We start from the raw sequence: 20,972 nt of genomic DNA, 5'->3' as shown, positions 1-20,972 counted from the left end.
ACGAGTGAGTGGTCTCAGGTGAGTAACTGCTCACTCATGGGGATCACAATCTGGTTCATCAAGTTTACAGAGTGTGGCCAGAGGGAAGGGTTAATTGTAGTTTTAGACCCTTGGATTTTAAAAAACAAACAAACCAACAAACAAAACACTCATGGGCTTGATTCTGTCACACTTCCTCTTGTTGACGACGCCGTAAGTGGGTTTTAGCCCACGAAAGCTTATGCCCAAATAAATGTGTTTCTAAAGTGCCACAAGGACTCCTTGTTGTTTTTACTCCTTGAGTAGTCCCACTGATTTCAGAGGGAGGGGGCTACTCCCGGAGTAAGATGCTACTCAGGGTGAGGAAGGGTGGCAGGATAAATGCGTGGGTGGCAGTTGTTTTTTTTTTGGATTTAGCCCCTTGATGTGCAAAAAGAAGGAGCAAAATTATTTACTGAAGGGGGTGGGATAGGAGAGGTCCCAGTCTAGAAAAGCCCCTCTTGCCAGCAGTGGCACCCACACCCACTATCATCCTCTACCTTTTGCATGCGGATGTTGCAAGCGAGGGTCACTTTTCATTCCTGGGCTCCAGGGAAACTCAGCCACGACCCCTCACCCACCTCCCGCCAACAACAAAAAAAAAAAACCCGAGCTGCAGCTGGGGCCGTCGGTGGAAAAGCCAGCTCTAATCTCTCGCAAGCCCGGTGCTATCAACGCTTGGATCAGCCTATCTAATGTAAACGGGCTTTCACACATAAATAACGTGCCACATCTGGCTCTTTGGTTTTTACGGCGTCTTAGCTACAGAGCGATTTATGGAGGGCGGTGGGGGAGAGTTGGACATTGCACCGCACCCGGCTTGGGTGCCACATGCAAGGTGGGGAGTGGGGCCGGGGGGAACAGAGCCAACCCCCTGGCCGGCCGGGGAAGGCCGGCTCTGCGGGGATCCGGGTGCGAAGGGGCCTGCCTGGGAGGCCGGGCACGAGTCCGCCGGCTGGGAGCAGCCGGGCCTTCCAGGAACCGGCGTGTTTGCGCTTCTCCCCAATTTATGACCGCCGGCCATATGGCCAATATTTCGCCTAGCGCGTCACGCGCCGCGGAGGAAAACAAACAGCGCGGGGCAAGGCGGAGAGGGGGAGCGCCGGGCGAGCGGCCACGGGGCCGGCCCTGCAAAGCGCCGCCGGAGACAATGTGAGGGGCAGCCGAGCCGGGGCGTCGCGCGTGGCTATATAAAGCGGCCCCCGCAGGCCCCGGCGCAGCAGACAGGCGCCTTCGGAGCTCGCCAGCGCCTCGCCCACCGCAGAGCAGCTCCCGGCTCGCTCCAGGTGAGCCACTGGGCGCTTCCTCCTGGCCATGGGGCGGGGGAGGGAGCCGGGTTACCTGGAGGGGTGGGGAGGGGCATGGTGGGGGGGTGCCGGCTGCTGGGTGTAACTTTAGGGGGGGGTGTAGGCAGCGCCCCGAAGTACAGAAAATGGGGGGGGAGGTAGATTCGCCCTGGGGGTGAGATCGTTCAGCGAAAGACAGAGCAAATTGGGAGGAACAGATGCGTCTACACGGACAGCGGAGGTGGCTGGCTGGCGGGAGAGGTGGCTACGTGGCTGTCTGGCGAGATGGATGGATGGCGAGCGGGCGGGAGGGAGGGACGGACAGGTGGATGGGGAGCTGGTCGGACAGACATCGCTGTTCCAGGGGCACTGGGTCCTCCAAACGAGGTGGGGGGGAACTCGCCGAGGGTCCCCCAAACTGGATCACCGGGGTGCAAGGTGCTAGCTGGCTTCCCAAGGGCTTTGGGGGGGGGAGTTTCCTCCCCTTCCCCCCCCCCCTCCAGATCTTGTACAAACGGACGCTGATCTCTCCTGGCCCGGAAGCAGCAGGTGGGGAAGGGGGGGTCTGCTGCTGGGGGCAGAGGATGGCGCACTAGCGGTTTGCACCCGAGCCTCGCCGCTTTCACACCGCCCCCTTCCCACGCACAGAGCCGGTTAAAGTTTTACCTGGGCTTGCGCAGTGCAAAGGTGAGCAGCTGCTTGTGAATTCCGCGGAAGAGGGGGGCGGAGGTGGCGTGGCCGGCGATGGGGGGTGGGGGAGGCTACCCAGCCCCCCGGGGGGGGGTGCACTGTGCGGGGGGTCAGTTTCGCCCTCTGCGAGAAGGAGACGTCGGGCTGCGCTCGGGTCTTGCTTCAGCTGCCCGCAAGAAGCGTTTGTCCTGGGGCACCAGTGCAGGGGCTGCAAGAGGGACCAGCTGGATAAGGGGAAGGTAGCGACCCAAAGCGCTCCGGTGAGCGATTGCTTTCGCCCCAACCCTGAACCTCCTCGGGTCATTTATTACCTGCCTGCTCTAGACACTCGAGAGCTCAGAATCCCCCCTCCCCACAGACACCCCCCTCCACTCAATTACTCAACGTGGGTGGGTGATTTCACAGCCCTAGCTGCTGACAGCGCGGCCAAGCCCGTGCCACAAGGCGGCTGGGTGGGTTTGTTATGTGAAAGGTCTTGGGCTGGGGCTGTGGGTTTCCTGGGGAGGAAAGGTGAGCGGGTAGGTTACAACTCCCTTCCTTGTGCCGCTGGGACATTTCTCGCTTGAGTCAGTAGAGTCCGCCAGAGGATCAGGAATGGTTCAAAAGTAACAATTTGCACTCGGCTGTCTCTTCCCCCTTGCGCGGGGTGTTTGTGATTTCATCTTCACCTTGCGAACTTAACGCGACGCGTTGGTCCAGGTTTAACCCTCGCGTTTGCATCCCAGAGCACCAGAGTCGTTGTGGTGGTTTGTTCTGGGCTGCAACTCCGCTCTTCCTCGGAGCTGGGTTTTCCAATCAATCGGTGGGTGCAATCGATTTAAAACTCGCAAATCCATCCCCCTTCTTTCCTTTCCAGACTCCACAGGAGTGAAGAGCTCCGCTTAAGGTGCCTCAAATTAATTTCAGTTTCAAAATTAGTCCATCCTTTTAAGCTTGAAATAGACATTTTTTTAAAATCATTATCAATGGCTCGCTTTAAAAAAAACAACAACTCCTACCTACTGGGTGGAGATATAGGAAGTAAATTCAGATAAGCAAGTGCTTTCAGCGCCGTATTTCATAAAGAAATGATAGATCTCCTGCATTCAAATTGCCCTTATCAAACAGAGTTGGGGTTGGTTTTTTTCCCCCTTTGGAAGAAAGAACACTTCTGAGACCGGCTGCCAATGCTTAATCTCATTGGGACACGTTTCATCATTAGAAAGAGGCGAACGAATAAAGCTGAAGGGTTTGCTTGGGGGGACCAAACATTTGGCTTACAAATAAAACAGTTCTAATAGACTGGAACGGAAAGGATACGCCCGGGGCCAGACTTAAAGCTTTTACAGAAAAAATCAGCAACTCGGTGGTTCCCAGTGTCGCAAGTCACAAATCTCCTGGCTTCCCGCTTCCGTAAGGTGCGGGAACACACTGCCCGGCGTCTGCATGGTCTATGATTTGTATTGGCAATATATTTCAAAGATCTCATTAAAGTGCATTTATCAAAGTCCTAACATGGGCCCTCGGGTCTGACATAACCCACAATGTGACCGATTAGCCCACGGGGGGGAAAAATAATTTCTATTCCAATTTTACCACTGGGGGGGGGGGATGGTGAATTGAGACTGTTATCATAGTTGGGGCTTGAGGGAGGGAAAAAACCAAAGAATAATCATAAGCATGAAAAGCTCATTTAGATTCCTGTGTCCTGAACACGATGTAATTGTTTCTCTGTGAAGATTGCATTTTCACTGCCTGGATAGCACATTTCGCTGATTCCTTGACAGAGTAGGGTTAATATGAGCTGTGCAGATCAGAGCGTATTTGTCTATGCTTAAAACACGGGTAAAGTCTTTGCTGCTGCAATTCCTCCAGCCACGAAAAGAGAAGGACATTTCCCCATCAGAAACATTAACCCTCCCTCATTATAGCCAATGAAGAAGCCTTTTTTAATCAATTTAAGAGGTTGCGATGCTCTGTTATTCTACAATCTCAGAGGCAAAGGAAAACGCTGATTTTTGTTAAACCTCCAAGGATTTCACATGGGCAGGTCCTTATTTCAGTCGCCTTTCTTGTTGCTTAGACTTGAGTTTTAGGGGCTGTTATTGTTCGCTCCCTTGATTGCCCTTGCAAAGTGCTTTGCAAAACATAACCAGAAATACTGGTGTCAAGTGAAAGAGCACGCCCATTTAAATGTGGTTTTTATACATAGGTGGATGTATGCTTAGATATATAATAAGGCTATAAATTTGTGGGCTCCGAAGCCCTGCGGTTTTAAGTTGCCTATTCAAGGGAAGAGCTCTTGTATGTTACATTTTTTTTTTTTAAATCAGCAACAAAAGATGACACCTCTTATGGCTGCATCTCTCCTTTTCCCCCTGCAACATTATAAAACAAAGCCTGTATTGTTTCCTGGCATGTTTCGAAGGTGAATCTCTTCATAACAATTATCAGAAGTAGACGGGGCTATATTTTCCTTCCCCATTGATTTCAAGTGTCTTCTATCTAAGAGTATCAAACCAAAGATAAAATAAACCTTCTCCCCGAACAAAGGCTTTGTGTCAGCTTCACTAATCCTCACCAGAGCGTTAAGGTGCAATATGTTTTGTTTGTCTGGAGTGAATGAAAACAATTTCTTGCACCTTTGCTCTAATCAAACAATAAAGTAATCCACTTGAAGGCTGTTATCTGAGATGGGATGTTGTGATGGGTTAGAGGTCAGCCCCATATACTGTACGGGGAGGAAAAAAGGGACTTCTGTTAAACACCTTTTCATTCACGAGGAGAAAATGAAGTCAAACAAATTAGGGGCTTAAAATAAATGGAATGACCTTGTACTTTTTAATGACTGGAAACCCTTCTGACCACTAGCAAAACTAACGCATGTCGTCTCCTCCGGCTCTGGAATACCAAGGCCAAGTGATTGTTTTAACTGGGTCGTTCCTTGCCTACTACAGTATAAAGGTCTCTATCCACTTTAATCCAAGCCACTTCTTTTGCTGGCTCTAGATAATAGACCCATGATTTGCTGCCTTGTCCTGGGATAGTGGGGGAGCAGATATTGAACGGGCTGATCGGGCTGACAGATGGGGAAACACGTTTTCACACGCAGCCCTGGCCATTCCCATGTGTGCCCTGTGACAGAAATTCAGCCTTGCATTGGCACCTTTCTCCCCATGGCGCAGGGACCCAGAGCAGAGGCTGACCCTAGCACGCTTCCTTCGCGAGGCATGTCTGTGTTTTCGGAGGGCGGCCGCGTTCATTTGAGAGAGGTGGCTCTTTGCCTCCCTTGCCCTCCCCGGCTGAAGCTAATGCTGTTGAAATGTCTTCCCGGGGTGCGCTGCAGCCTTAAGGAGCCCGCATTCCAGACACGAGTGAAAAAGGCAAAAAATGCCTCGTGTTTGAGCTACCTGTAAAAGTAAACAGGTAAACACTTCCCCACTCCTAGAGGGCACTTGTGCTGAAGTACCGCCACTTATACTGTGTACACGTACCTCTCCTTTTCAGCCTCTTGTTCGGTTGTTCAAATAACCCCTCCATCCTATAATTCCGGGGCTTAAATTCAGCGGGATCTGTCTGAAAGAGCATTCCAGCCTTTTTAAACAGCAGGGTCAGCGCTCGCTCGGTTTTTCAGGGTTAGCCGAGGGCTTTGCTGCAAGGCAATTTGACTGACGCTTTGCGAGGGTGTGTGTGTGTGTGTGTGTGTGTGTGTGTGTGTGTGTGTGTGTGTGTGTGTGTGTGTCCCGGGATTTTTTATTTATTTTGGTTAGGATTTGCTGATCGATTTACTCTTAATCAGCAGAGATAATATTGTAAGTGACCTCCCCAAGTTACCCATGCTACTAATGCCAACAGGACACGGACAGGGAGATCTTGGAGAGTCTAGATATTGATGTGATCTTCTTGAAATACCTCTATGGCGCCAGTGCCAGTCCTAAATTTGATTATTAAAAAGCCCAGAACTGAGCCAACCGCTATTTAGAAACACAATTCCTGCTTAGGCGAAACACTGAACTGGGGGAAGTTGGGGGACTTATCTCGCCCATGTCTCCCTGCGTCTTTCCCACCATCATGTCCTTCCTCTGCACCCTGGCCTTTCACACTGCCTGGCCCTCTCGCCTAGAATCGGAGTAGGATCAGAACAAAATAGAATGGGGAAGAGGGCAAAGGAAGGGTCCCGTTAAAAGGGAACAAAGGGTCAGAAATTCAGGGGGGCTGTTTACAAAAATCGGACAAGGGAAGCGAAAGCAAACCGAGAAAGTTTGGAAGCAGATGCAATGCGGATCAAGCGTCCACACAGTTATTAAACCGGAGCTGGGAAATATACCTTCCGTGAAGCACCTAGATTGATCTGGCCGATAGTTCTCTTTACATAGAATCCGCCATAGTGCTGTGTGTCTATTTCATCACCTAGTCACGTCATCTGCAGCAGGCCCGCCTGAAAACCTTACTCTTGTGGACCTCACACCTGTTGTGTCGGCCAGGCGCTCTTCTGGCGAGGGGGAACAAGCGATTCCCCTTTGGACCCTCATTAAAGCCAGTTTTGTTCTCTGAAATAAGGGGCTTCACTCTCGGGGGAGCTTGCTTCTATTTGGGGGTCTCCGTCTCAAAAAAGGGGGGTTCTCTGAAGTTGGGCTGGTCGTGGCAAACGACTGCGCCACACAGTTAGGTTTGGACGCGGTCACACGTGAGCTTAAAGGCAGCAAAATGTACACCCCGAAGAGAGAGCGTGGGGGAGACGGGAAGAGAAGGCGGATTAACACAAGCTCATTCCAGCCCCCTTAGATCATGAAACTGACCTTGTTAAACCACCGGGAAACTGGGTTTGATTTTTTTTACTCACGTGATTCCACCATAGTTGTGGGAACTTGTCCAGAGCCGTGTTTCTAAGCGGGACCAAGCGTTCAATATGGAGGGGGTGGGGTGAGGGACAAAATTATGACTTATGGCAGGTCTTTGTGTACAAAGGAGACTAGCTGGTCACAGTCCAGCTGTGCTGTTCGGTCGGTGTGTGCTTGGCTAACTGGTGATTAATGGTCCAGGAGCCCTGGTTTTCCCTTAGGAAAATATTTACCTATCAGGTGGTCTGCGGGAACGGAGACAAGTTCATCACAGAGTGAGCGTGTGTGTGTTGTTTCGCTGGTTTCATATTGATCAAATCTCATAGGTCCTATTTACTCCTGATTTCCTTACTAGAAATCTGTGGTTCGCTTGCCCACTTTCAATTGTTTAGTCTCCCCCAGAGGAAATTCTCTACAATTCATGGAGCTTCTTCCCCCCACAAGAAAACTTTGCAGCGCTCTGCTACACTACAAATATTGTGCTGGTAAATCATCTTCCACCTTCGGTTTTGTTTTCTTTGCCAGAGGGAGACCCATACAAATCCTGCGCTGTCCTGGTGGCTTGAATTCTTGGACTGGTGGCTTATTATCTGAGGTGGCTTCTCTTATTGAATCGTAGCTGTTGGGTCCACAGTGCTGTTGTTATTTGTGTTATGAACGACGCAATTTTCACACACACACACACACACACGCAATTCTCTCACTTTGTTTGTTTTACTGCGCTTCCTAGATGGCTAAGGAAAGTGACCAAGAAATAAATACAGGGGTAGTCCTGGATTCAATCTTTTTTTTTTTCAACATTAAAAAAGAGACAGGGGGAAAAACGCCTCGACTGCAAAGGAAAGAAGAGTCAGTGAGCATCAACATGAAGGAGTTTCCTTAATATTGTGGAAGGATTCAGAAATGAATGAAGAGATAGTCCATTGAAAGCAGTTGAATGCCATGACAACTAGCAACAACCTCAGATTTATTCCAAACAGTTAGAACCCATTGAAAGAGGGCGTCAATCATGTATTATTTCGCCCCTGAAATAAATGCAAAAACTGAGCTCGGACAAAAGCTTCCAACAGAAGCCGGACATTTGTCTACATTTCGCCCATTGTCCGCAGCTTAGCAATCGGTTTGTATTTGTGTTTGCCCGGGTCCGACCACCCATGATGCGCTCAGGGCCTTGCTAAAACCCTAAGGCATTGTCACCCACATCACATACTAGAGGGGAGGCAGGGTGAGGGACAGCAAAACAAACTGATCAACAATAATAACTTGCTCTGCGGTTTCTCCCCCAGCACCTCCTTGAAACATGCCCAGTTCTTGGGAGGGAAAGTCAAGGCAACTTCTATCCTCTGCTCATCCCCAAAAGGGTGGGGAGGAGGGAGAAAATCCCGGGGGGGGGAATGCAAATCTCACATTTAACTCCCCATCTTTATTCCTCCCCGAAAAAACCCCACAGAGATCCCTTTAAAGGGCACAACTCCTCCGGGATCGTGGCATCAAGTTGGCTTGTCCAAAAATGTAGCACACACGAAAACCCCACCCAAATATCCCAAGAACGAAACAATAGAGCGCGGTGTCTGTCCCCGTGAGCTGCAGGGAGGGGGTCGGGGGAGGTGCACTGGGATAGTTCACTTAGTAGGTCAAAAGGAGAATAGGACTCTCAGCACAGACCCAAGACAGGGCTCCGGACCATTAACCCCTCCCAACTGAACCAAGTCCTGCGCTAGCGCGGAGCGAAGCGAGCGGAAAAGTGGCGCACAACCGGGTGGACTGGTGAGGTGGGGATGCGCCCATGGAGAATTGGCTAAAACGGCTTCTCTTAGCTCCGTTTCCTATCCCCCCCCCGTGGAATCGGGGCACCCACGGGCATTTAAGACGTGGGGAGGAGTGAACTATGAAATAAAGCCGCAGTGAGAAAGTATTATAGACGTACGGATAGGTGGGTGTTATTTAGCGTTGCTATTTTTAAAGGCGGATTTTCAAAACGCAGACGCCGCTATTCATTCGCCTCTATAATATATGTGTCTGCAAATGGCTGAGAGAGAGATCCACTTATTAAAAACAACCCTCCAAATTCAACACCGAAATTAAACATCTGGCTGCATTCCCTTTCTAAGCCCCACGTCTAAACGCTGCACATCCATCCAAATAAGCAAGTGATCTTGGTGGGGAGAAGAGAGAGAGAGAGAGAAATAAATTAGTTCTCTGCAAACAACACACCGAAATCGCCCGCCCCTGTCTGGGTACCGATTGATTACATTTATTGCCAGTTCGGTTGATTTCGGAGCAAACTAGAATCAATTACTTGCTGTTTAATTTATAGTACTCAGCCTTAAGCCTCAACCAAAATATTGACCTAGGAGGTTTACATAAGTTGGTCTCTTGCCATCTTGTTTAGGTAACAACCAATAATTTGAATAGATTTCCTTTTAACGTCGCTCGCTGTAAATACTCAATTTTCCAGCCTGGCGCAAAGCAGTTTACCTCAGTGGAGAGTGACAATGAATGCAACCCCCCCCCCTTTTTTTTTTTCCCCCGAAGCAATTTGTTTAAAACGTACTTTCGAGTGTGTGGAATATCAGCTCCTTTGTATGTAAATACCGTGCAGAAAGGCCCTCCCTATCTTTGTAATTAATTGACACGTTATACTACTCATCATGTGCTACAGAACCAATGGTGGAGACTCCAATCTCCCCCAAACCCCGCAATTTCACATCGGCACACACTGTCTTCATCCACTTGACTCCTAGCACCCGCCCACACGTGGCCAACCTTTGGCGTTTTTAATGTATTTTTTCCCCCTCCTCTCTGCAGGTTCATATGTGGAGACCAACCTTATATGGACTGCTCTCTCCAGCAATGGCTTGTTTTCCCCAAGCAGCAGGCAGCCGATCCGTGTGTTTAAACGAGACCCTGAAGTAAAACGCACTTTGGCATTTTTCCGGGAGTTACAAACTATTTCAGAAGCCAGTTGCCACTTGTGCTCCGTGATTTTTTTTTTTCTTCCGCAGCAGAGCAAGGCTGTAAAATATCTATCTATATCGCAGCTGATTTTTCCTCGCTCCCCCCACATCAACCTTCGTGATTTTTTTTATTCTTACCCCCCCCCCCCAACATACACACACCCTCCCCTCTTTCTGGGGTGTGTGCGGTTTGTGGGGTGTGTGTGTTTTGTGCAACAGCGGATTGACAAACTGGTGCTTCAACTTTCCTGCATAAATTTGGCCAGAATATGTCTTTGACCAACACAAAGACGGGGTTTTCTGTAAAGGACATCCTAGACCTCCCTGACACCAATGATGAAGAGGGATCCCTCGTTGAAGGAGCGGATGAAGAGAACGAGGGGTCGGAACCACCCAAGAAATCCGGCGTTCTGGGGCAAAACCCGCTGGAGGGGGTTCAAACTCTGCCTTTGAAAAACCCTTTCTATGATACCAGTGATAATCCCTATACGCGTTGGCTGGCCAGCACGGAAAGCATCCAGTATTCCTGTGAGTAGTGAAATGTACACTGATTCCGTGTACCGTCTGCATTGTCTTGTGATTCATCCGTTCAGCGCCGCAGCCTCTAACGTGTATTCTTAAATAATAATATAATTAATAATAAACCCTCCTATCTGTTATCTCTTCCTAAGAGCTATTACAGGAAGCATTCGCGCTCCGATTTACCCTGGGTTGTGGTGGTGGTTTTACAAGGCTCTCCGGAGTCAAACTAGCCGCAGGGAGAGATTTCTTTGGTTTTGATTCGATTGGGATCAAAATAAGGTTTCGGAAGCCTCTTATTTCCCCAAGGGGGGGGGGGTTATTTTTATGTGTTTGTTTTTTGTTTTGTTTTTAGAATGAGAGAGAGAGAGAAGTCAACCCAGCCTAGGGAAAGAAAAGCAAAAAGTAACCTCCAGCGATCTAAAAATAGCAGGAACCGAGTTTGCTAAATCAAACAGAGCGACCCTTGTGTGGCAATCTTGGATCGCTTCGGTGTAGACAGTTCAGAAATGTCTAAATGGCCGGGCGGCTGTGGTGATCAATGAAGGGACTGTTAAATTATCCTTTAAAAATCAATCCACGTACCCCCCCCCTCCCAGCAAATCGCTTGAGGTCCAAAGTCCAATAGATGTAAAAGAGATGCAACATTAGGCGAGGAATATGTGATCCGGATCGATGTGGCTCTATTGTAAAGTGTATACAGACCGACGGATGAATAGATCTGTAGACATGCACATGAATGTCTCCATGTATCTCAAAGTGTGTGTAATTATAAATGTGACTGTGTGTGTGTGTATATAGATAGATACATATAAATATTTATATTCACAATCTATATAATATAAAACACCCATCTCCCTGTATTCATATATGTTGATAGCTGTACATATACACACGTGTGTCGCAGATGGCCATATCGTTGGGAACATACATGGGAATGGTGTGTCGTGTGTAGTAGTTTACTTTTCCTCCAGTGTTTGCTGCTATGGTGGATTGTCGGAGGTAACTGCCTATTCCTGACGGGGTTAATTTTTTTAGGGGAAAGCCATGGTCCCTCAGCCCAAGCGAGGCTTGGGGGTAGCTGGTGCCCCCCTGGGAGATTTGCCTCCCCAGGATAGGGGGGATTTCGCTGTATTTCCAGGCTGGAGCAGGGGAGGGTAGAGAGCAGAGCCGCAGGTGCCCCCAGGCGGGGATCCCCCCCCCAGCAGCACCCCTCTGACTTATGCTCTTGATGGCCTTTCTGCAGTGCACGGGCTGGCCTCCGGCAACTCCCAGCAGGACTCCTCCAGCAAATCCCCCGACCCCTCCGCCGACGAATCCCCGGACAACGACAAGGAGACGTCCAGCGCCGGCGACTCCGGCAAGAAGAGGAAGAGGAGGGTGCTCTTCTCCAAGGCGCAGACCTACGAGCTGGAGAGGCGGTTCCGACAACAGCGGTACCTGTCCGCCCCCGAGCGGGAGCACCTGGCCAGCCTCATCCGCCTCACGCCCACCCAGGTGAAGATCTGGTTCCAGAACCACAGGTACAAGATGAAGAGGGCCCGGGCTGAGAAAGGTATGGAAGTGACTCCTCTCCCCTCCCCACGCCGGGTAGCGGTGCCCGTCTTAGTCAGGGACGGCAAACCCTGCCACACGCTCAAAGCTCAGGACTTAGCCGCCGCTACTTTCCAGGCTGGGATCCCCTTCTCCGCCTATAGCGCCCAGTCGCTCCAGCATATGCAATATAACGCCCAGTACAGCTCCGCCAGCAACCCCCAGTACCCTACAGCGCATCATTTGGTGCAGGCCCAACAATGGACTTGGTGAACATTGCCGAGAAAAGAGACTGAGGCTCCAATATCAAACCTCGGGGGGGGGGATATGAATATTAATTATTATTATTAATGATGATGCATTTTCCCCCCTCTCCTATTTTTCCTCCTTTTTTGGGGTTCAATTTGTTTCTCTTTTTGGGGGGGGTTGTTTTTTGTGCGCCATGTTTACAGAAATTTTTGCGCCATGCAGTGGTCCTGTCTACCTACAACTAAAAATAAAAATACTACTAGTAATAAGAATAAACCAGTATGCTCTTGTGATTGCGTAAAGTACTTTTGTGTGCTGTAGAGCTGTTGTCAGTCGTATATAAAACAAGTGGAGGACACTTTAAAAATAGAGAATTTGATTTCCCTTTTTTTTATATGAAACGTTACCTATTTATGGCCATGTATAAATTCTGACAACTATTCGCGATATATATATTTTTTGTAAATATTGGTGGTTATTGTTGCCATAAGTAACATTCAGGGCGGTTTATTTTCTTTTCGTCTTTTGGTTGGGTGCAAATCTTTCCCAAATATTAAGCAAGCAAACAAAATGTAGAAGGAAAAGAAATGTTTGGAACATCTCCATAGAAATCTCCAGCGAACCATTGTGTATAAACCCGGGGGGCGCGCGCTGCGGGGAGGTTTTCGATTTTTTGATAGGAATTTTAATAAAAATGCTGTGTTTAAAAAAAACCAACCCAACAACCAAAGACCGTTTTTGTTTGACTTTGTGGCTAACACGGGATCACCGGAGACCCCTCACTTTAAAGCGACATAGATAGGACTGATTCTTTAGGGGAAAGGCGAGCCTGATTATGTGATCAATGAGATCTTCGCTGGGTGCCAGTTGGTTTGTGGGGAATGATGGACTCTTTACTCGGAAATCCGTGCTTGGCCTGCTGCGGATTTCCAGCCAACAGCTCAGCGGAGTTTCTCCCCTCTTAGAACTTTTAGGGAAACTTTAATCACCCTCCCCAAACTTTCTGCAGACAATCAGGGATCTTTTTTCTTCTTCTTCTGCGTTCTGCCTCATTGTGTCTACTTGAGAGACAAAGGCGCTGGAGTGACTTTGTGGAAATGAAAAAATAAGCCCCACCACTCACTTAAATGTTAGAGTGCCCCTTCAGCGGAGAAGCTTTTGAGTCCAGATCGTCTCAATGGCTTGCCTTTGCTCGGGGGTTGATCTAAGCGGCGTGAGTTCGAAGTCCTCCTTTAGCCAGCAGTGGTTGGTAGGCGGCTGATGGGTGGCAGGGGGGTGAGTTCATACCCTCTTTCTGCTCCTGCGGCCAGATAACGCTTTGGGGCAAGTCGTGGGGCACACGGGGATCTCCCTGAACGCGGTCGGATTTGGAATGTAAAGTTTGCCCTAAAACCCGTTTTAACCAAACGGAATTTGTCATCTCCGTCCCGCGACTGGCTCCCTGGAGATCCCCTTCTGCGTGTGATAACACGCGTGGGGAATTTGCGGGGTGCCGCCGCGTATGGGGAGCTCTCCAGATGCGGTGGGATTGTGTAGGAAAGTTTGTCTAAACCGTGTTTTAAAGCAAAACTTCCTCTGGCTCTTTAAATGATCAGGTTAGAATATGCATTTAAAAGACGCACAGATCCAGCTAGAAAGCGAGTGTGTGTGTTATGCGCGCGTGTGTGTGTATAGGTACACAATTTTTGCCTCTCACTCTGTTCTCTCTCCCCCTTGTATATAATAGATGCACGCACACACGTTTTTTAGGCGCAAACCTACTCGAATATGCCCGGAGTTGACCCGAAATGCATTGGCCCCTCTGTCGTGGGGAGAGAGGTTACTTTCCAGCCAGGCTCTTTTCACTCTTCCCGAGTTGAATGCTGCCCCGTTTCTGAAACTGCCCCTCTTGCTATAAGCTCGACAAACAGCAGGGACGGCGGGGGCTGGGAGCACGGAAAGCAAACGGAACCGTCCCCACTGAATTCCCAGCCGAGCTCTTGTGGATGATCAGATTTAATTCAATATCGCGCGCAAACATGATTATCTGTAACAAAATCGGCGGCGATCCATAGCTCGGAGTGGACAGTGCTGGTGAGGGGAGGTGGACGGGGGGGGGGGTCCTTCTAGCCATGCGCGGATCTGCTTCAGGACTGGAGTCCCAGATGTGATTGCAATTTCTTGCAATGGTGTTTTACGAAACTAAAGCGCAAAGTGGGCACCCGCTGAAATTCTCCCCTGGTTTAGTCGCTTCACAGAGCGGCGGGGGGGGGGGGTTGTTTTTGGTGTTGCTTCAGGTGAAACCTTATTCCACACGGACCCCCCCCCCCCCACACACACACACACACAAAAGCCAAGAAATGAGTCCGGGTTTCCTCAAAGCCTCCCGAAAGCCGAGGGCAATCGGCAACAACTTGGCTGGCAACCAGCAAGGCACGGCTCTGCCGGGGCCGGATCTAGCCTTGTTGATAGTTATTAGCCAAGCTCCCCCCAGTCTTAGCTGAACAGACGCAGCGAGAGATCTAAATGCATTAGTGGCAGCGTTTGGTTGCAAAGAGGGAATCTGATTTTTATGTTTTAAAACCATCCCTAGAGCCAGGCGCGGCCGAGCTCCCTGTGAAGTGACAGTGGAGTGAAAATAGATTTAGGTGGTGTGTGAATAAAGGAACCCACATTACAGAGCTGGACACTTTCCCCCCCTTCTAATTCCACCAGCCGCGCAGAGCGGGTGGGAGGGAAACAATCACTTTCTGCTTGGACCCTATTAAGTCCATCAAGCCAGTTGTGTGGCCCTCACCCCCCCGTGGCCTTATATTTCACACGCCGCCGGGGCAGTTTGGCGCAGTCTATCTTTGCACAATATACAGTAGCCACCACAAAACAGCACAATGGGGGAGGCTGGTAGTTGAGGATGTTAGAGGCGTACATATTAAGGAGGTCAGAGAGAAAGAGAGAACACAGAGGGGACAGGGGTAGGGGGAAAGAGAGAGAGAGACAGTGCTTTCCAACCCCCTCCCCCTGGTCTTCTTTTTAGTGCCATTCAATTCGTTTATCAGGAGCGGTGCATCCCCGAGTCAGGGCGAAGTATCCTTGGGTTTTGTTCTGGCTGTCACTTGGGGCCATTGTCACCCGTGTTGTACATGCTGTATTCCATATGGCCATCTGGGCTGACCCTCACAAAACCCAAATTGTGTCCTGCTTTCAAAACCTGTATTGTTGTCTGTGAAAGGAAGACGAATTAAAAATTCGTGCTATATCTATTCTGGGGGAGAGAGGGGGGGGGAGGGGGAAAGAACCCCCCTCTCTCTTCTTTGAAGGATAACAGGGCCTCCTTTTCTCCAGCCCCACTGACAAGTTGGTCTCTCATTTCACAGGAAATTAAATTCCTGCATCTGCACGGGGCCTAAACAAATCTCGCCCATAAAATGAAATCCAAGGGCAGCCGCTGCACCCCGATCAAGAATTGTAGTTCCGCTGCCTTCGGGTGGCTTAGCTGGGTTTTTCTCCTCTGCAGGGAGAACAAGGTTTCATTCACAAGGGGGTGTAATGTTATGCAGGCTTTTTCTCACTGCGCAACTGGAGAACGCTGCGGACTGACCATTTTTTGTTCTCTTGAAGAGAACTGTCTCTTTCTTGTGATAGTGCTTCCTTGTTCCAGGCAGGCAATTTTGAGAAGTCGCCCGCCCGGGCCTTTCTCGGGAAGGCTTTCTCGGGCTGGGGCGAGGGGTGCTCGCGGGTAACAATCTCCACCCGGGCCAGACCTGGTGGCCTTCCTTTACCTGAAGTGTCCGACCCATCCATCGCGCCGGAGAGTAGCTGGAGATATTAGAGAAATAACGAAGCATTCAAGGAGCTAAATCCAAACAGGACGGGAGCAAACAGCTGACCGGGCTAACTTTGATTATTTTTTGGTTTCAAGAACACACCAAAAAAATAAAATAGCCGACAATCCTTTCTTTTAACATACTAACTCCCTTACTACACCGATCAGACTGTTTATCTTGACTGGTAACGCGCACACAAACTCTGCCATTGCTAGTTTGGGTTGTGTGATGCTGTGAAGGGGAAAGGGATGGATTTCCTACGCGATGGAAGGTTGTTGGGGTTTTTTTTTGTTTGTTTTTGTTTTGGATTTTTTTATTTATTGTTGTTTTTTTGGTTTTGTGTTGAGTAAGGCATAAACTGTAGCTCTCTGGAAATAAATCAACACTCAGAAATGTTAATGGGCCTCTTCCAACGTAGCCTGTTGTGGGCCAGATATTTTACCCTTCCACTGTTAGGCGACGTGGGTAACACATTACACCCCCCGTGGGCGATCTGTAAAAATAGAATCGTGTCTGAGACAGGAAAGAAAAGGCGAGTCTGCGGGATGAATCATGCCCTCCCCCAACCACAACCCAATCAACGGAAATGATAGTTAAACCTGCGCTTTAGGGTTAATTTCCCTCCTTTCGCTCGCTTCTTAGTGTCCCTCCCCCCGTCTATAGAGCAACTATTTAGGGGAATCAGATAACCTGGTAATGAGGTGGAAACCCCCCTAAGCCAGGGAAAGAACTTACTTTCATTACCTATTGACTGTCGGGCTTAGCCGAGACCTGGCGTGGGTTGTTCGGGCCTTTTCAAGAGGGCTGGGCAATGAAAAGCTAATCCAATATTTACCAAGTCTAAGACCAATTCTCAGCTGTCGTCATGAAGGGACCGAAGCAGCCAGGGATGGAGTGTGTGTGTGTGTGTGTGTGTGTGTGTGCACACACACACACACACACACACACACTCCATCCCTGGCTGCTTCGGTCCCTTCATGTACACACACACACACACACACACACACACACACACACACACACTCCATCCCTGGCTGCTTCGGTCCCTTCATGTACACACACACACACACACACACACACACACACTCCATCCCTGGCTGCTTCGGTCCCTTCATGTACACACACACACACACACACACACACTCCATCCCTGGCTGCTTCGGTCCCTTCATGTACACACACACACACACACACACACACACACACACACACACAGCCCCCGTTCTAAAGCAGGCCTCTCCCCATAAGCCGCGCCGCGGCCGAGACGCCTGGAGTGGCGGTGTGTAGCAGATAGTGTAGTGTGCACTATTTCCGGAAATATGCACTTGTGGCTTCATAAGAGTGACACTCTCCCCGTGCCGATGGAGCATCTCCCTTTATCCCAGCATCTGCAAATAAACCCCGCGATCTCCCCGCCACGCACGCGGGCCGGGGCTATCTTGCAAAGGAAACAATCTAGTTTTTATTGCTTTCCTCCCCTCCCCGCCCCTTGAAGACTTCGATTTTTAGGCACTGTTATTACTAAAGCATCACCGCAAACAACCGGGAGCGGGGGTCCCCTAAGGAAGGAGGGGAATGAACTATCCAGCCCTGAATCTCATTGTAATGGCACTTTGTAACCACAAGGGGTCATCAAAGTTCTTCCTTTCTTGCCACTGGGTTTTTTTCCCTCCCCCGCTCTGAACTGTCCTTATGATAAATGGTTTTATTTCCCATTGAAAATCATCTCCAGTCCCGAGAGGTGGGTTTTTGTTTTGTTTTAACAACCTTAAAAAAAATCTCACAGCCAAAAAAAAAAACTTGAGAGAGAGAAGTTAAAAGGCACCAGCCTGATCGTCTGAAGCCACTTGCTCCCTAAATTGTGTTCAAACCCGAGTGGCCAAGCATAAATCAACCCCCCCCCCAACAAATGAAGACTCCAGTTTATTCCATTTGCTGTATTTCCCCCCCCCTTTAAAAAACCCCTCAGTTTGTTAATGGAAGAATCTGACCAACTGTGTGAGTTTATAAACGCGAGTGCTGGTTTTAAAGTGTGACTCTAGTTTCAGATTCTGTTGGCTGAGTAGCAGCTAGATTTTAAAACCAGACACACAGCTACTGTGTATATGGGAGATTTTACTGTATTCCTCCATGTGCAATGTGTGTGTGCCCACTGTATGTTTATTTTATATATAAATATTAGAGGTGTAAATAAAAAAACACACAATCCTCAGTAGATTTCTTTATCTTGTATTTTTTTTTCATTCTCATTCTCTCTCTCTGTGTATATATATATGTACATACAGACACACACATTGGTGGTTGTGTGTGTGTACATACCTCTAGTATGCATATATGGCTGGCTGGCTTGCACACACATGTAGCACAGACGAATATCAGAGGCTTATAACCATATGCTTGTTTCTGATCGATACTAAATGCCACCAGAAGAAAGAACAGGAATACTTGTGGCACCTTAGAGACTAACAGATTTATTAGTCTCTAAGGTGCCACAAGTACTCCTGTTCTTTTTGCGGATACAGACTAACACGGCTGCTACTCTGAAACCAGAAGAAAGTGACTGGTCAAAAAGTGCATCGTGCAATATACTTATGGACCTATGGGAATGCAAACACTATCGCTTTAAAGTTGCAACTGACCTGATGGGGGATGAGGGGCGGACAGAGGGGCTAGGAGGAGCTCCGGCCCACAAACAGGTAGGGTGTGGTGTAGGGAAAGAAGACACAGGGTAAAACTCAGGCAAGCAAAGATTGCCGAGGTCAGCAAAGAACAGAGTGGAGGTCCAGGAGAAGACTTTTTAACTCGAAATCACATTCTGGGCCCGGAATGAAAGCTGTTCCGGGATCCCACCGGGTTGGTTTTTGGTTGCCATCATAACCCCCCCTCGCTTTGAGATCAGAGCTCATGCCGCCACTAGAAAATGGCCAGCCTCTTTTTTACTTACAGATTGCCCCTTGTGTCCAACTCAAAACACAACACAAAATGGGTGGAAGACAACCGGTTCCGTGATCTACTATTATGAAGTCATCTTTAGTCAGCAGCCTACAAAAGGGAAGAAGTAAACGACTGGTAACATTACAGCTGGAAGTTATAAAGCAAGACACGAATTCTTCCTTCTAGGAAAGCCAGTGCTAGGACAACTCATTTTTGTGTTTGAAAAAAAAGTTCAAGTTTCCATTCATTATATGACGCAGCACTCGAGTTTCAACTGCTAGCACAAAGCAAAATGTGAGGGCATTTGATTAAAAATCGATTAAAACACGCAAACCACACTGGGTTGACTGATGATTTGCTCATACATGAACTGCTCTCTCTCCAAGAGCCTGTCCGACCGAAACAGCCTGTTCATTGCCACGATCTCTGGGCCCGGGGGTCGCTTGTTGTCGCTTTCCCCCCACCCCTGGTTATGGAGAACGGCGGATTTGACTCCAAACCCGGACGCCTACCGTGTTAGCGCTGAGGGTGAAAGTCGAGAATTGGAGGGTGGGGAGGCGATGCCGCGACTGTCCGCGGGGTGGCGCAATTGGATAAGGAATGAGTAGCACTAGTGTGGATTTCCCCAGGACTTGACAGGTAGGGTCCAGAGCTCCCCTTGCGATGGTTTAGCATATGGCTGTTCCCTCGTCTCCTCTAACTCCAGGCCCTAGCAAACCTGCCACGGTGTCTGGTATTTTGTCTCCCTCCCCAGCTGCTCCATGCTGTTGCATGGCTCTGGTCTGCATGCTGGTCTGCCCGGGATCTCAGCAGCAAAGAGCCTTTTCCGCTGCTGGCCTGGCCCTGTGAGCTGCTCCTGTCCCCAGTCAATCTAGAGGGCAGGGCGGCAGGAGCAGGGAGGAAAGGCAGGTGGTTTGCCAGTAGCTGGTGAAGCAGAGGGGCTTAAAGCCGGGCGCAGACGGCTTTCCCTTCCTCATGCTCCCACACGGTCGCCAAACTATGAAGCTGTTGACTTAAATCCAGGCCCCACCAGTGAGTAATTCCGTTATATATGGCCCAGCCCTGCACCCATTGTACTCAATAGAGACCTGAGTCTCTGCTGCCCTACACCTTGCACATCGGCTGCACCAGTGCAAAGCGAGTGCAAGATGTTACCACACCGGGCTGGCAAGCTTTCAAACCCCCTTGGGCACTGGTGAAATTGCTCACACATTGCGCAGCGCCGCAGGGAATTAAGCCCCAAATTGACAGTGGATCCGGGAGGCGGCTGGACTGAGAACCAAGTGGCCCATTGCCAAATCTTTTTGTGCCTACTCGGATATAGCTACATTGGGTATTTCTTCTGGGCCCAGCTGCTCCAGTATTGCTGCAGCGAAAGGGAGGAAGGATGGTCAGGCCATTGGCTTGGGCTGACTTTTGGCTCTGCCACAGACTTCCTGGGCGATCGTGGTTTAGTCACAGAATTGCTCCCTGCCTCAGTTTCCCTTCTGTAAAATGAGGATGAGAGCACTTGCTTTCCCCCACCCTTCCACTCTCATCTCTTTAGCTTGGGAGCATTTGGGGGCAGGAACTGTCACTCACAGGGTGTTTCAAAAACATTTAGCACAATGGGACCACATTGCAACTGGCCCGCTGTACAGTCCTCCCCCTCCCCCACCCCCAGAATCCCTGCACTCGCTTCCTAATGAGCACAGGTGATCGTCTCGCACCCTGAAGGCCATTAGAGTCACTGTCATTGATTTCAGTGTGCACTGGCCCAGACTTTAATTGCAGAGAGCATCTTAGCTCGCCAGGCTAATAGAGCTCAGCGGCAAAGGTTATGAATCATTGTAACATTTAATCAGCCAGGTTCCTGTTTCAATTCAATACTTGGGCAGTGTCACCGGGGGCTGTGGGATCTGGGCCCCATCGAAGTAGCAGTGGGAGTGGCTCACAGCCGATGACGGCCAGCTCGCCACTTACATCCGGAACAGGACTCAAGAAGAATGAAGAGCATCCTTAGTCCAGGATGTCCACTGCTCCTGTCCTGTGCCTGTTTCTGATGCAGAATATGAGGACCCAGGAGATCCGGGTTCAAGTCCTGGTTCTGCCACAGACTCCCTGTGTGACCTTGGACAAGTCACTAGGGCCCAGATCCTCAAAGGTATTTAGCTGCTTAACTCT

General features: G+C 49.5%; 1 protein-coding gene across 2 annotated transcripts; it reads left to right on the top strand.

Annotated features, from left to right (window-relative positions):
* The first annotated feature begins 1,111 nt into the window (after positions 1-1,111).
* NKX2-2 (NK2 homeobox 2) lies at positions 1,112-19,142 on the top strand. 2 transcript variants are annotated; one of them, XM_024110705.3, is made up of 4 exons: positions 1,166-1,304; positions 9,623-10,299; positions 11,537-11,845; positions 18,822-19,142. In XM_024110705.3, exons 2-4 carry the CDS (start codon positions 10,041-10,043, stop codon positions 18,935-18,937), a joined length of 684 nt encoding a protein of 227 aa, XP_023966473.1. In that variant the 5' UTR covers positions 1,166-1,304; positions 9,623-10,040; the 3' UTR covers positions 18,938-19,142. The 2 variants fall into 2 exon arrangements, with proteins under 2 accessions (XP_005287545.1, XP_023966473.1); XM_005287488.4 differs by lacking the exon at positions 18,822-19,142 and having other exon boundaries at positions 1,112-1,304; positions 11,537-12,802.
* The last annotated feature ends 1,830 nt before the right edge of the window (positions 19,143-20,972 follow it).

Source organism: Chrysemys picta, chromosome 3 (genome assembly GCF_011386835.1).
Source record: "Chrysemys picta bellii isolate R12L10 chromosome 3, ASM1138683v2, whole genome shotgun sequence".
Taxonomy (NCBI): Eukaryota; Metazoa; Chordata; order Testudines; family Emydidae; genus Chrysemys; species Chrysemys picta.
The sequence above is the reverse complement of the archived record's forward strand: the minus strand, read 5'-3'. Positions and strand labels throughout refer to the sequence as shown.